At 43.1% G+C, this 12,254-nt stretch overlaps 1 protein-coding gene across 10 annotated transcripts in view; it reads left to right on the forward strand.

Moving 5' to 3' along the window:
- The window catches only part of CEP152 (centrosomal protein 152), a 43,563-nt gene that overhangs the window by 17,330 nt on the left and 13,979 nt on the right, over positions 1-12,254 (forward strand). For 9 of the 10 annotated variants that reach the window (XM_053272810.1, XM_053272818.1, XM_053272815.1 and 6 more), the window contains 8 exons: positions 442-589; positions 2,457-2,548; positions 4,344-4,504; positions 6,074-6,251; positions 7,906-8,013; positions 8,350-8,480; positions 9,727-9,855; positions 10,001-10,136. In XM_053272810.1, coding sequence (XP_053128785.1) covers positions 442-589; positions 2,457-2,548; positions 4,344-4,504; positions 6,074-6,251; positions 7,906-8,013; positions 8,350-8,480; positions 9,727-9,855; positions 10,001-10,136 — 1,083 coding nt within the window. The remainder of the gene's footprint in view (positions 1-441; positions 590-2,456; positions 2,549-4,343; positions 4,505-6,073; positions 6,252-7,905; positions 8,014-8,349; positions 8,481-9,726; positions 9,856-10,000; positions 10,137-12,254) is intronic. The other variant, XM_053272814.1, reaches the window with a different exon arrangement.

The following is a 12,254-nucleotide window of genomic DNA, read 5'->3' on the forward strand; positions in this document are numbered from 1 at the left end:
ATTGTTAAAAAGTTTTTAAAGGTGCCATAATTTCTTCAGAGGCTTCTGTTTCTCAACTAATTTTTTCTGTTGTGGCAAAAGCCCTAGGTAGCCATAAGTATCGGGATGGAACTGGTAGAATAAGACTTCCCTTTCAGTAAAACAATGGGTTGCTGTTAAAGAGCCTGCACATCTAGGCCTATGGCTAGTGAATATCTAGATAGTTGGGGATGGACACACACACAAATGACAAATAGTCCCTAAGAACAAGGTTGATACCTAAATACTAGCTGTTAACTATATACTTTGTGTGAGTAATCATCTGAGATTGTAAAACATACATTTATATCACTGATCCAGACTATTTAACCTTGCATTTTTAAAAAGTAAATTCCTAAGCAGGAACAAGTGATTCCAATAAATGCTTAACTATAATGTTGGTCAAACCATGTCTCTTATCAGACAGAACTCTGCTGTCACCTAAAGGCACATGTGAAACAACTTGAAAGGACCTTGGAAGAAAGCAAATTGGAAAAAACTGAAATAATCAATCGACTTTCAAGGAGTCTAGAAGAAAGCCAAAACCAGTGTGCAAATCTCCTGCAAACAGGTTTGTCTCTTCTGCATTTTTTCATAAAATAAGGACTTCTAAATTGGGATAATACCATATACATGAAGAATCACAGTGGTATCCAAACCTCTGCCTTCGGGTAAAACTAGTTCATGGTAGTGCATCTGGAAAAAGCTGCGTTGACAAGTCTGTGTTGGACAGTTTAGGAAGCACAGTGTTCAGAATAAGTCTGCTTTTCAGCATGAAGAGCGATCCTCCCTTGCTCCCCTCCCACCCGGCACTCTCAGAACAGGCAGGCTGCTGAAGAGGGCAAGTAAATCATGTTATGCTGATTAATCTTAATCTTGGTGTCCTTTTTACCTGTCAGCTTATCGTCCCCTCAGTTCATCTAGTCTGGTTTTCAAGCAACAACTTGGAGTCAATGAGAAGATCAGCAATAGCAGACAAAATGCAACAGGCCCTGATCAGCTTCTTGCCTGCAGTTACCAATTTTCCTTTGTGATGCATAGCTGCAAAATAATATTGGGCATACTGAAGGGTACAGTGGCCCACATGATGCACAAGGCAATGCCGGTATTCCGGATCAGCTGGTGCTGCTCTCCATGTGGAAGCAATCCCCAGTGGTGTTGGGCAAGAGTATAGTTGCACAGCTACTTAAAGCAGCACACCCACACCAGTGTTCTCTCAAATTTTTTGCATCTGTGTGTGGAATGAGTTTTGTTCTGGGCAGCAGTATCAAGGCAGTGTTTGTGCACACATGCATCCAAAGTGGGGCCTTCCGGATTCAACCGAAGAGGAATCTAAAATTAACTGAACGGACATCAAAACACTTGTGAGTGTGTGCATGTGTGAATGCCTTAGAGAGAACACTGACCCACACTTGTGCAGCAAAACTTGCATGGTTTCCCATGTAAGTTTCATGACACAAGTGTGGGTGTGCTGTCTTAAGTAGTTGTGGAACTGCACTCTTGCCCAACCCCACAGGGACTTGCTTCCACATGCACTGCACCAACAGCTGACTGGGAACGCCAGCATTGCACATTATGTGGGCCAGTATCTTGTGTAGGTCCCATAAGCTCAGATGGCACCTTGTACAAACTCTGAGCATGGTTCTAGAACATATCCCAGAATTATCTGAAAACCAAATGGATTTCCATTGTAGATGTTCAGGTACCCTTTGGCAAGCATATCCATCTGGAAGATGTCTCCTGAAAGCAGGAGTCTTAAAACCACTAATCTACATTATCCTTGATAATGTACATATTATACCAAAAATTAAATGTTGCCACTTCTGGTCCAACCGCTTTTTTAGCTGGCCACCTTAAGCAGAAGTCTGATCCCCATAGGTAGAAAGATGAGCCTCTTGTGGGAGGATGTAAAGTTGCTGTAGAGGGAAAACTTCCTCTTTAAATTAACCTTGCATAATAAAGTAAATATGCAGTGATTAATGTGACAAGTGATACTCAGGTGACATACACCCTGCCAACTCTGGCTGAAAAATATTCCTGCTGGTTAAACAAATATGGTGAAACACCTCTTTAAGTGACATTTAAAGATGCAGGCATGCATTTTTAAGTGTCTTGCCCTTTTAATAAATAAATAAATAGTCAACTCCTGTACCAAGCCAGCCTTGTTCATTCTGTTTTTCTGGCATAGCTCCACTGTTTTCTTTAGTTTTGAGTGAGCTAAAGAAAAGCAAACATTTGACATGTCTGTCTTACTCATCATTCCTTTCATTTTTAAAATGCAGAGGAAAAATTATGAAAAGAAATAAAGCAACCACAGTCTCAAGTGCTGGAAAAGTTGCTTTTTAAAAATTGAGAACTTTTCCTTAATATATAGCCAAAACATCCAGACCTTAGCAATGTTTATGTTCATGATAACCACTCTGGTTCTTTCTCTTCAGGTTTTGTACAGGAGACAAACCAGTTACGCATTCAGCTTCAGCAAGCCCAGTCTGCACAGCTGATAAGCAATGAAATGAATAAGGCTCTGCAGGTTGGTTTATTTTCTGGTGTGAAAAAACAGTAATGTTTGGGCTCTCCTCAACTGGGAGAAAGATAAAAGTGTGCAATAACTTTGGAGAAGAAAGTGGCTGCAGTGGAGAATAGGGTGTCTGAATTCAGAAGATAAATACTTTATTCCTCATAAAGATATTTACTTGTTTGAATTCATTTCACACTGTTTTGGTAGACTTTGCTTTAGCTTGGTGCAGATGCATTGCAGGTGATATGCTAGCCGTTGTTAGAAGCAAGCTGCAGTTATGTGTGCTCCCTTTTGCTCTTGTGTAATACTGCCACCCCCTCTGACCCGTGACAGGGTCAGAGGAGTGCCCGGCCAGGGTAAGAGAGCCGGGCATGCTCCTGATCAGCAATTGTGTATTTGCGAAGTGTAGAATCCAAGGGAAAGAGTTGTGGTATGCAAGGACAAGGCAGTGCAATGGAATAGGGAATATTAATGGTTTGATAAAGGCAAGTGCAGACTGCTTTTCAGTGCTCTTGCTGCTGGCTGTTTGTTAGCCCTGCCTCTATTCCAGGACTGGAATACAGATAACTAGAACCCCATGCAAAAGCTGGCCTGGATCAAGGAATGGATTAACTGAAAAAGCCACACAAAGATCAAAGTAGATCATGTGGTAGCCGGGAGCTGGGTAGGACAACTTTTCATCCATCCTCAATAAAATGTTGGGGACAGAATGTGAGTTGGCTGTGCCTGCCCTCTCCAGCTCTTGGCTCCCACATGATCACTCTCCTCCCCTCCTCCTACCTTAATCTTTGCAAACACACGACTGCCGATTGGACCTTATGCAGGTCTCCTGCCCTGACGGGGTGCTCCTCCGACCCTATTTAGGCTCATGTGAACAAGCCCTATAGTTAGCAGATGGCTAACTTTATATTTGTAAAGGGCAATAGGTAACAGCATGTCAGTTAGAAACAAGGACGTAAATTAGCTTCGTGCTTAACTTGGGCCTCTAGCTCAAAAGTGTCTTGCACGAACTCTGGAAAAGTGAGGCCCTCTGAGTAATTTGGAAGCACCTGATCTTGATTTACAGCTGAGGTGAAGCAAGTATAGACCTGGGCAGTCCCTGGGATGAGAGGCCATTGGGAGCCCTTTGTAAGAACAAGGAGGCATAACTATACATTCTGCCGTGATATGTACACGTGTAAGATGTTTGTCAAATACACAGGCCAGGTAAGACCAAAGGTTCACTTTCTCGGTTAGCTCCAGTTTCGAGGTAACTGCTGGGACTAGCAGGTTTATATTCCTATAAATGTTCTTGGGTCCTACAATGTTCTTCATTTTAGGACCCAAGGCTAGTGGCGGCCCCCATCAACCCTAAGTGTAGCCCCCTGACAGATTGTTTATTGGGCCTGTGTGAAGCTTTAGCCAAATCTGAATACTCTGCAGTGTCCCCCGGCATCATGTGGACACTGTTGTTCCTAGCGTGTGTGGGCCTGTGCTTTGCCCAGTGCCAGGGGACTCCTTTAAGGGAAACGGAGCCCACTTGAGCCCCTTCGTCATCTTGGAAGGCATACACAGAGTTCTGGGAAGTGTAGCCCTTGCTTGCGCTTTCCTCCTAGGGCTCTTAAGAGGGGGCTCCATCTCTCTTATAGGGTCCTCCCAGCACCGAGAAAAGTCCAGTACTGTGTGGACAGCACCACAGCAGGAAATGGCTTTCACGTTGGAGGTTTTTTGCCACCGTGGCTCCGGCTTGAAAAATAGTGAAGATCACTGCCCTAACCTGTTATGGATTTGTTTCTGTCTCTAATTTGATTTATATATGTACTTTTAGGAAGAGCTAAAGGAACTCAAAGAAGAAATTGTTTTGTATGAATCTGCTGCGAAGCATGGTATATTTCTCAGTGATCCAGGTGGAGAATTGAGTGTAGACATGACCGACTCTTATGTAGATTTGGGTATTAAAAAGGTCAACAAGAAACTGAAACTTCACAGGTACTGAGTGAACACCTTTCTAATTTTAAAATACATTATTATTGAACTGTTGCCCAAATATTCCCATCAGAACAATAGGTGTACTTTACAGATACTTGCTTGTATCTAAAGCTTGTTAGTTGGTTTCTTTTAACCAAGGTTTATTTCTCCCTTTTATATGGGACTGCCACTGCTCTCTCTTCCAAGGAAGTGATCAGCCCTACCCCTGCTTAGCTTCAACAGTGCTGCAAGATCAGATGTGCCCAGACCATTCCCTTAAAATCAGACTATACACCAGAGTTTGAAAGCCTAACTGCCAATGCATTCACAGGGTGTGAAACTAGTGGGCTTTCATAACTGAAATCGTGAATCATTGTAAACAAAGAAATGGCAGGCACACCTCAGTTGTTAAGTAGACCTAAAAATATCATCTGTGAAGTAGCCTCGCAATTTGCACTTAGATTACAATGTAGCCCTTCTTGCTTGGTTCTTTCTGGATATCCTAGAGATTTTACTAGAGTAGCAGTGTGCGTCTCGTAGAACTTTATTTAAGGAACTAAAGCTGCAGTGACATAGTGAGGCTTTTCAAACGAGTGAGCAAAACCGGGCTAAGGGGCCCAGCCTGGTTTTGCTTGCTCATGAGAACCACCGGGCTTGAGGGCAAGCTCGGTGGCTCCACATGGGCAAGCCTGCTTGCGAAGCCACCCCCTTAAATGAGGTTAACAGAGTAAATGAGTTAACCTCATTTTTTGGATTGTGCCATGGTGGACACACTCAGGGGGAGGGGCAGAAATGCACTGCATACTTGCGTAGTGCATTACTGGGGCTCTGAGGGTGGGGCACCAGTTGAGGCGCAGAACTACTACTGGTGAGCCGCCGCTCATCTGGGTGGCTGATGCGCCCGCCCAGTGATGCATGAGTGCTTGTCTGCAGGGAGGGTCGGGCAAACCCGCTCTCCCTGCAGAGCGCTGAGAAGCTCTTCTCACTGATCATGAGAAGAGCTTCAGTGTGTAAAAGGTTTTGATGATTCAAGAAGTTCTCAAGTATGTATACATTTATCTTAGATTCCAGCCTAAATGTGGTGGTTGAACTGCCTTTGTTTGGCATTATGACAGAGAAAATTAAGTTCACATGATGGTTGTTGGTTTCCCAGAATGGGTGAAATTGCTGGTTATGTGGCAAGTTAAAATGTGGATTGCGGCAGAAACCAATCTGGTAAAGAATATACCCACTGAATAATAGCTAGCTAACTCACCTCTTGCATCTACAACTTTTGACACTGAATATACTGCTGCTTTAATCCTGTTGTTTATTTTGAACTCCTGTATTAACTGTAGAGTTGCAGAATGGTTGGGCTGGGGTGACCCAGCTTTCTGCAATGAACAGGATCTTCCTGTCCAGATATTAGGCTAACCTATCAAAGATGCATACCACTTTTAAACCTGCTAACCCCATCCTAAACAACTTTACTTGGTAAGATTGTAGCCTTAGCAAGTGGAAGAAAAATTGCAAGTAGCTCAGAAGCATTAAGCTTTTCAATATTTGTAACTGCTAATGTGGTGCTGTTTTTGTTTTGGCAATACTCAACAGTGCTACACAAAACAAAGTTGTAGATAACAAGCTTTCTAAAGATGATATCATTTTGGAGCTCAAGGCTGAACTGGAACGCCTGCTGAACAGTAACAGAACCAAAAGAAACCAGATTTCACGGCTGCAGAATGACCTTAAAGATTGTGAGAGAACAATAGATGATCTGAAGAAGCAACAGGTGAAACCAAATATGCATTAGGTTTGATTGTTTTGTATACTTAGTTCTTATGCTTTTATTTTAAATCTTTTTAGTCAGATTTGTTTTTATATTTTAGCTTAATATTTTAATTGTGTCATCTTTATAGTCTTGTTGTTTAATTTTTATGTGAACCGCCTTGGGATTGTTTGTTTGAAAGGCGCTATACAAATTTAACAATAAATAAAAATACTTAGAAGCATGGATATACTTTTAAATTTAATGAAACAAATAGGGACAAAAGCTTACCTGTCATTGAAAACCCTCTATTTTGGGGTGGGGGAAGCAAGCAAAGCTTTATGCTGCATTTCTTTGCTTTAATGTTAAAACATGTTTACTTGGAAGTCATGGCAGTTATGTTATGAGAGCAATTTGGCTGCTTCTTGGACAACGCTGGAACCTGAGAAGTCATGTGTAGGAAGGACTGATGGCAGAGTCGTTTCTGTGCGAGCATTGACCCCCCCCCCCGACTGTCAAGTGTCCATGATTGTACTGCATTTGCCGTGGTTTTTAGTACTGCTCTGTGTGCTGTAGGAGATAACATACAGGCATTTATAGGATTATTTGAACAGTGAGACTTAAAATACTTTGGCAGTTTGGCAGTGCGCATAAGTCTGTTCTATCAAACACAGATGTAATAAGCATAAATCAAATGACATGGATAGTATAGTACACAGCTCAATCCTATTCATGTTCAGAAGAAAGTATCACGGATCTCATTTGGAGTTACTCCCAGGAGAAGCCTGCCTAGGGTTGCAGCCTTGCTCTATGCTTTGGTATTTGGTGATCTGGATAGTGATTCCAGCGACACTCCTAAAAATGGGTTCTGCGCCTGCACAGACCTGCTTTGGGTAGACATCATTAGCTCCTTGCAACGCCTTCAGCCGCCCCTGCATGAGCCTGCAGTATCCTCCTGTGGAGGTTGGGCTTCTCTCTAGTCAGTTTCTATCTGACTGCCTATGCGCTCAGATGCTTCAGAAAGCTCTTAGTTCCACAGGCTTGGGGTGGGAGAACTGGGTGTTTTCCCGATCGGCAGTCGTTTGAACTCCAAGATCAAGGCAGGAGGAGAGGAGCATGGTCATGTGGGAGGCAGGACAGGTGCACCCAGCCCACATTCTGTCCCCAGCATTTTACTGAGGCTGAATGAAAAGCCATCCTACCCAGCTCCTGCCTCCCACACAATGGTTCTTCCTTCCTGCTGCCTTGCTCTTGGAGTTCACATGACTGCTGAGGAGTGTGCCTGACTCTTCCACCCTTGGTAGGCACTCCTCTGAGTCTGTTTCAGGTCGCATGAACTAGCCTTTTTTTTTTGGTCAGAGAAAGAAATAATAGTTCATCTATGATGACTCACTATAGATGGCACATCTTTGGGTGGGTTTAGACTAGAAGATGAAAGAGCAATCTGAATCCCCCCCCCTTTGGTAACTACTTCCCAAGAAGAATGACTCAGAGGCTGAGTTGCCATGTGAGCAAATCTAAAGTAGCACCATGAGACCTGTTCATTTTGTCTGCTGCTCCGTAAAATGTACAGTAAATATCCTGGGCAGGGGCAGTGTCATCACAGGTTTGTGCAGCACAGAACTATTACATAATACTCATTAGAGCTGTTTGCACTGTTCTGCTGTTTTTCTGTTAGCCTAAAGGAAGAAATGCAGAGAGTCAACCTGATTCTTTACTATCCAGTTCCTCTGAAGAGCTTCTAAGGCTCAAAAAGGAAAACCGGAGTTTGCAAGAAGTAGCTGAGGTAGGCTTAAAAATTCTCCTCATCCAGAGCAGGGATGCCTCTGAAAGTGGCATCCCCATTCTTCCTTGTAACCTGTAGAAACACTTTGTCCTTGATGTCATTGCATGGTGTGTTTCCTCACCCCCATGATTGGCAGTCTCAGGTGGGAGGGGGATACATGCGCTCTTACACATTATGAGGGATAGGAAGAAAACTTGACACACACTATTTTTAGCAGTATTGCCCATATAATGTAGCTTTGCTTTATAGGCAGGTAGTGTTAATAATTATGAAATGCTACAATTTTTAAACTTAAGTTTGCTTGGATCATTCTCTCTTCTGTTTTGTTTATAACAGAGCCATAGTGCATGTATTCAGGAACTTAAGGAAAATCAGGAAAAAATAAAAAATGTAAATCAAGACCTATGTCATCAAATGAGTCAAATGATTCAGGAGTCTGATCGGGACAAGCAAGAAGCACTAGACAGGTAACTTTGTAGAGGGTGGAAATAACAAAATTAACATAGTTCCTCTTTTGTAAATAGTACCTTCTGCTTTTCCCCCATTATGGAGACTGGGGTAAATGAGGAGTTAGACTGGATCTGAGACCACTTTATCTTGTCTGCAGTAATGTTTTGCAAGCGTTAGCAATGTATATCATAGGGATGTGCTGAAACGTGGTTTGGCTGTCCAAATCTCTGCCACCTCCCTTTTTTAAATCGAGGGCTTTCACAGCCCCTTTAAATCGGAGGAGAGCAGGTCTATACCTGCTGCTCCTCCGCTCACCGCCATTGCTGCTATCCCGGCGCTCCCCCCCCCCCCCCGCGCAAGCTATGCCTGCACGCCAGCAGGGCATCTTCCAGCTGCCCCTGTGTGGTGCCAGCCTGCATATAGCCTCTGTACATAGGCAGAGACCATGTGTGTGCCAGCACCATGCATAGGCAACTGGAAGATGCCCCACTGGTGTGCGGGCATAGCTGACAGCACCAGGATGGCAGCAATGGCGGTGAGTGGAGGAGGAGCAGATACAGACATGCTCTCCTCTGCTTCAAAGGGGCTGTGTAAACCCTCAGATTTAAAGGGAGGTGCCGACAATTCGGACAGCCAAATCGCTTTTTGACACATCCCTAGTGTCTCATAGAATTCTATAGTCGGTACCTTGGAGATCTTCTAGTTTAACTTCCTACTCATTGCAGGAAACTACTACAGCATCCCTGACAGATGGCTGTGCAGCTTCTGTTTGAAAATCTCTAGTGAAGGCGAGCCCACCCCGCCCTGCATGAGGCAGATTGTTCCACTGTTGAACAGCCTTGCAGTTAGAAAATTTTTCTTAATATCTAGCCTGAATGAATCTGCTTCCTTATTTCAGTCCCTTGGTTCTAGTCCTGCCCTCAGGAGCAACGGAGAATATATCTGCTCTTTCTCCTGGGTGGCAGTCCTTCAGACATCTGAAGATGGCTTTCAGTTGTTCCTCGTCAGTTAGTTTCCAGACCCCTCACCATCTTGGTTGCCCTCTTCTGAATTTCTTCCAGTTTTTCAGCATCCTCCTTAAAATGAATTGGGCACAGTGGCTGACCTCTTGACCAACAAAGCGCTTGCGGAGATGAAAGCAAAGAGGCGCAACTGCAGAGAGATTGCGTAGTTGGGCTGATGAGAAACGCGCAAGCAGCTTGATGGTTACAGAGCTCTTGTGCACATATAACTTCAGCTTTCTGTTTCCTCTCCCTGCTCCAGATGTGAAAGAACATACCGGCAACACTATGAAGATATGAAGATAAAGTATTGTGAAGATCTGGTGGAGAAACATGCTGTGGAAAAAGAAAAACTCATCCATGCTTATGAGGAAAACATTACACAGTTAAAGTAAGATAATTCTGCATGGCAAAAAAGAAGATTTGTTCCAGACAACCTCTTTTCAGTCACGTTGCTTTTATAACAGAAGGAGCTCTCTTTAACACATTCTCTTAACATGCAATTTATTGTGGGTTCCCCCCTCCCACTCCACCAGGGCTGACATTGATGAGTTGAACAAAGAAATGCTTGCAGTGAAGGAATGTTATATTGCAGTCTGCAAAGAGAGAGATGAACAGGAAGCTACACTGAAAGCAGCACTTGCACAAGAACAAAAGCTGAAGGAGGAGAAGGTAGATGCAAAAATATCCTTCATTTACACTTACTCCAGAGGTGGTGTTTATATAGAAACTAGACTAGAGATGGGTCCTGGACAAAAACAGGAATTCGATTACTGAGTTGTCTTGGTAACATCTTTTGGAATTCCTCGGTGGGGAGCAGAACAGACCTAACGTGAGCCACTCCTTAACCATCGTTAAGCGTCTGAGGAATGGCTGTCAAGCATGTGCTTCTCACCCCCCGCCCTGCCCCTCTACTCCCGAGCATGAGTTTCCAGACCTCCTTTCGATGGCCTTTCCTGTGATAAGGAGTGCCCCCAGCTTGTCCCCAATTTAACTGATTGGACTGAGATTGGGTGCAGGCCCATGTAACAATCTCGGTGTAGATCAGTGCGCACACAACACTTCCACAGGATTGTACTCTGTGTGGGGAACGGGATTCTGGATTAGGTAAGCCTTGGGCCTGATCAAAGAAGGCTGCTGTTATGATCTTAATCATGGTTGGTCCTAATGACTTCCAAAGGGTAGTTGTGTTGGTCTGTTGCAGCAAAAACAATGGCCTTATTCTCACGATCAAAAACAGGGTCCAAGGAGTGCCTAGCCAGGGTTGGGGAGCAGTGTGTGCTCCTGATCAGCAGTTGTGTGTTTGCAAAGGTCAAAGTAGGAGGCAGGAGAGTGATCATGTGGGACGTGGGAGATGGGCAGGACAGCTTGTTGTCTATCTTCCATAAAATGCTGGAGACAGACTGTGGGTTGGCCAAGCCCATCCTACCCAACTCCCAGCTCCCACACATTCGCTCTTCTCTCCTCCTACCTTGATCTTTTCAAACACATTACTGCTAATCAGTAAGCTGGCAGGGTGCGCCTTCTCCTTGTTCTTGATTGTGAGAAGTGCTCTATTGTGTTGCAACACTTTTAAGGCCAACAAATATGAATTTTGTATGAATATGCTTTTGCAGAATATGCTTTTGCAGAATATGCTTTTGCAGACTAGAGCCCTCTTCATTAGATGCATGAAGTGTTACCTTCAGCAAGTATATGTTTATGTACTTGGGGGGCAGAAAAAAAGAAAAGACAATAGAATGAAAGGGCTCTGAGAACTTTATGTAAAACTTGAGAATAAGAGAGAGGCGCAGTAATGATTCACAATAGCATTCTTCTTGGCGAGGCAAACTAATTGCAATAGAAGTGAGATGGGACCAATGGTTTTTTATTAGAGCGTAACTTGGTCTCTAATTGGGAATGTGGTATTATATCATTTTTAAATACTGGTTAATAGCAAACCCTGGCTAGCATTAAATATGGAGCAAAGCTAGTGCCATCATAAGCCTTAATCATGGTTCGGGGAGGGAAGGGGCTTTGTGAGGGAATACAGGGTCTTGCAGTGTGATCCTTTAACTAAGGCTAAGAGATTGAGTGTTGCATCTGCACAGGCTCTGCGCCTTTAAATCCTGGATCTTCCACAGTGCTTGTTGAGATGTGTTTGAAGCCATTTTTGGCATGGTGCAATATTTCGGTAGAGAATACTGTATATTTTTGATTCCTAAACTAATAATAATGGAATTGATTAATAATAATGTTCCCCCTTTGTAATGGATGGGGTTTTTTGTTGCTGAATTTTAAGTTGTCAAATATAAGTGAATCAATAACCATTATTACATTTCCTTTAAAATGCATGTAAATTGAGATTTTTTGAACTTGCTTTGAAAGCCATGTGGCCAATTTAAATTTAAAGCAGCTACTGCAGTTGAGGGACACATCTCACAAAAAACGTGCTGGTTGTAGATCTTGATGGCCCCCCCCCCCCGAAATGAATTACTGCTTTGCAATTCTGTTCTAAAATATTGCGTATGTAAGTCAACCTTTGCAAAATTATATATAGGATACATAAATTCAGTGAATACTTAACAGCGTTTACTACTTTTATTTATAATATTTATCCAAAGGAATACACTTTCTCAGAAAACCATTTTGCTGCAGCCAGTCATCTCTTGTAAGTTTGAAAAGGAAGTGATTATTAAATAATTTTTTAAAAGAAAGTTTATTAAAGATAGGTGAGAAAAAGCAGGCATGATAATCTAATATTGTACTCGCCACATGGTCAAACATCTGAAAGCATGCATGGCATAAATT

This window comes from Hemicordylus capensis, chromosome 10 (assembly GCF_027244095.1).
Source record: "Hemicordylus capensis ecotype Gifberg chromosome 10, rHemCap1.1.pri, whole genome shotgun sequence".
NCBI lineage: Eukaryota > Metazoa > Chordata > Lepidosauria > Squamata > Cordylidae > Hemicordylus > Hemicordylus capensis.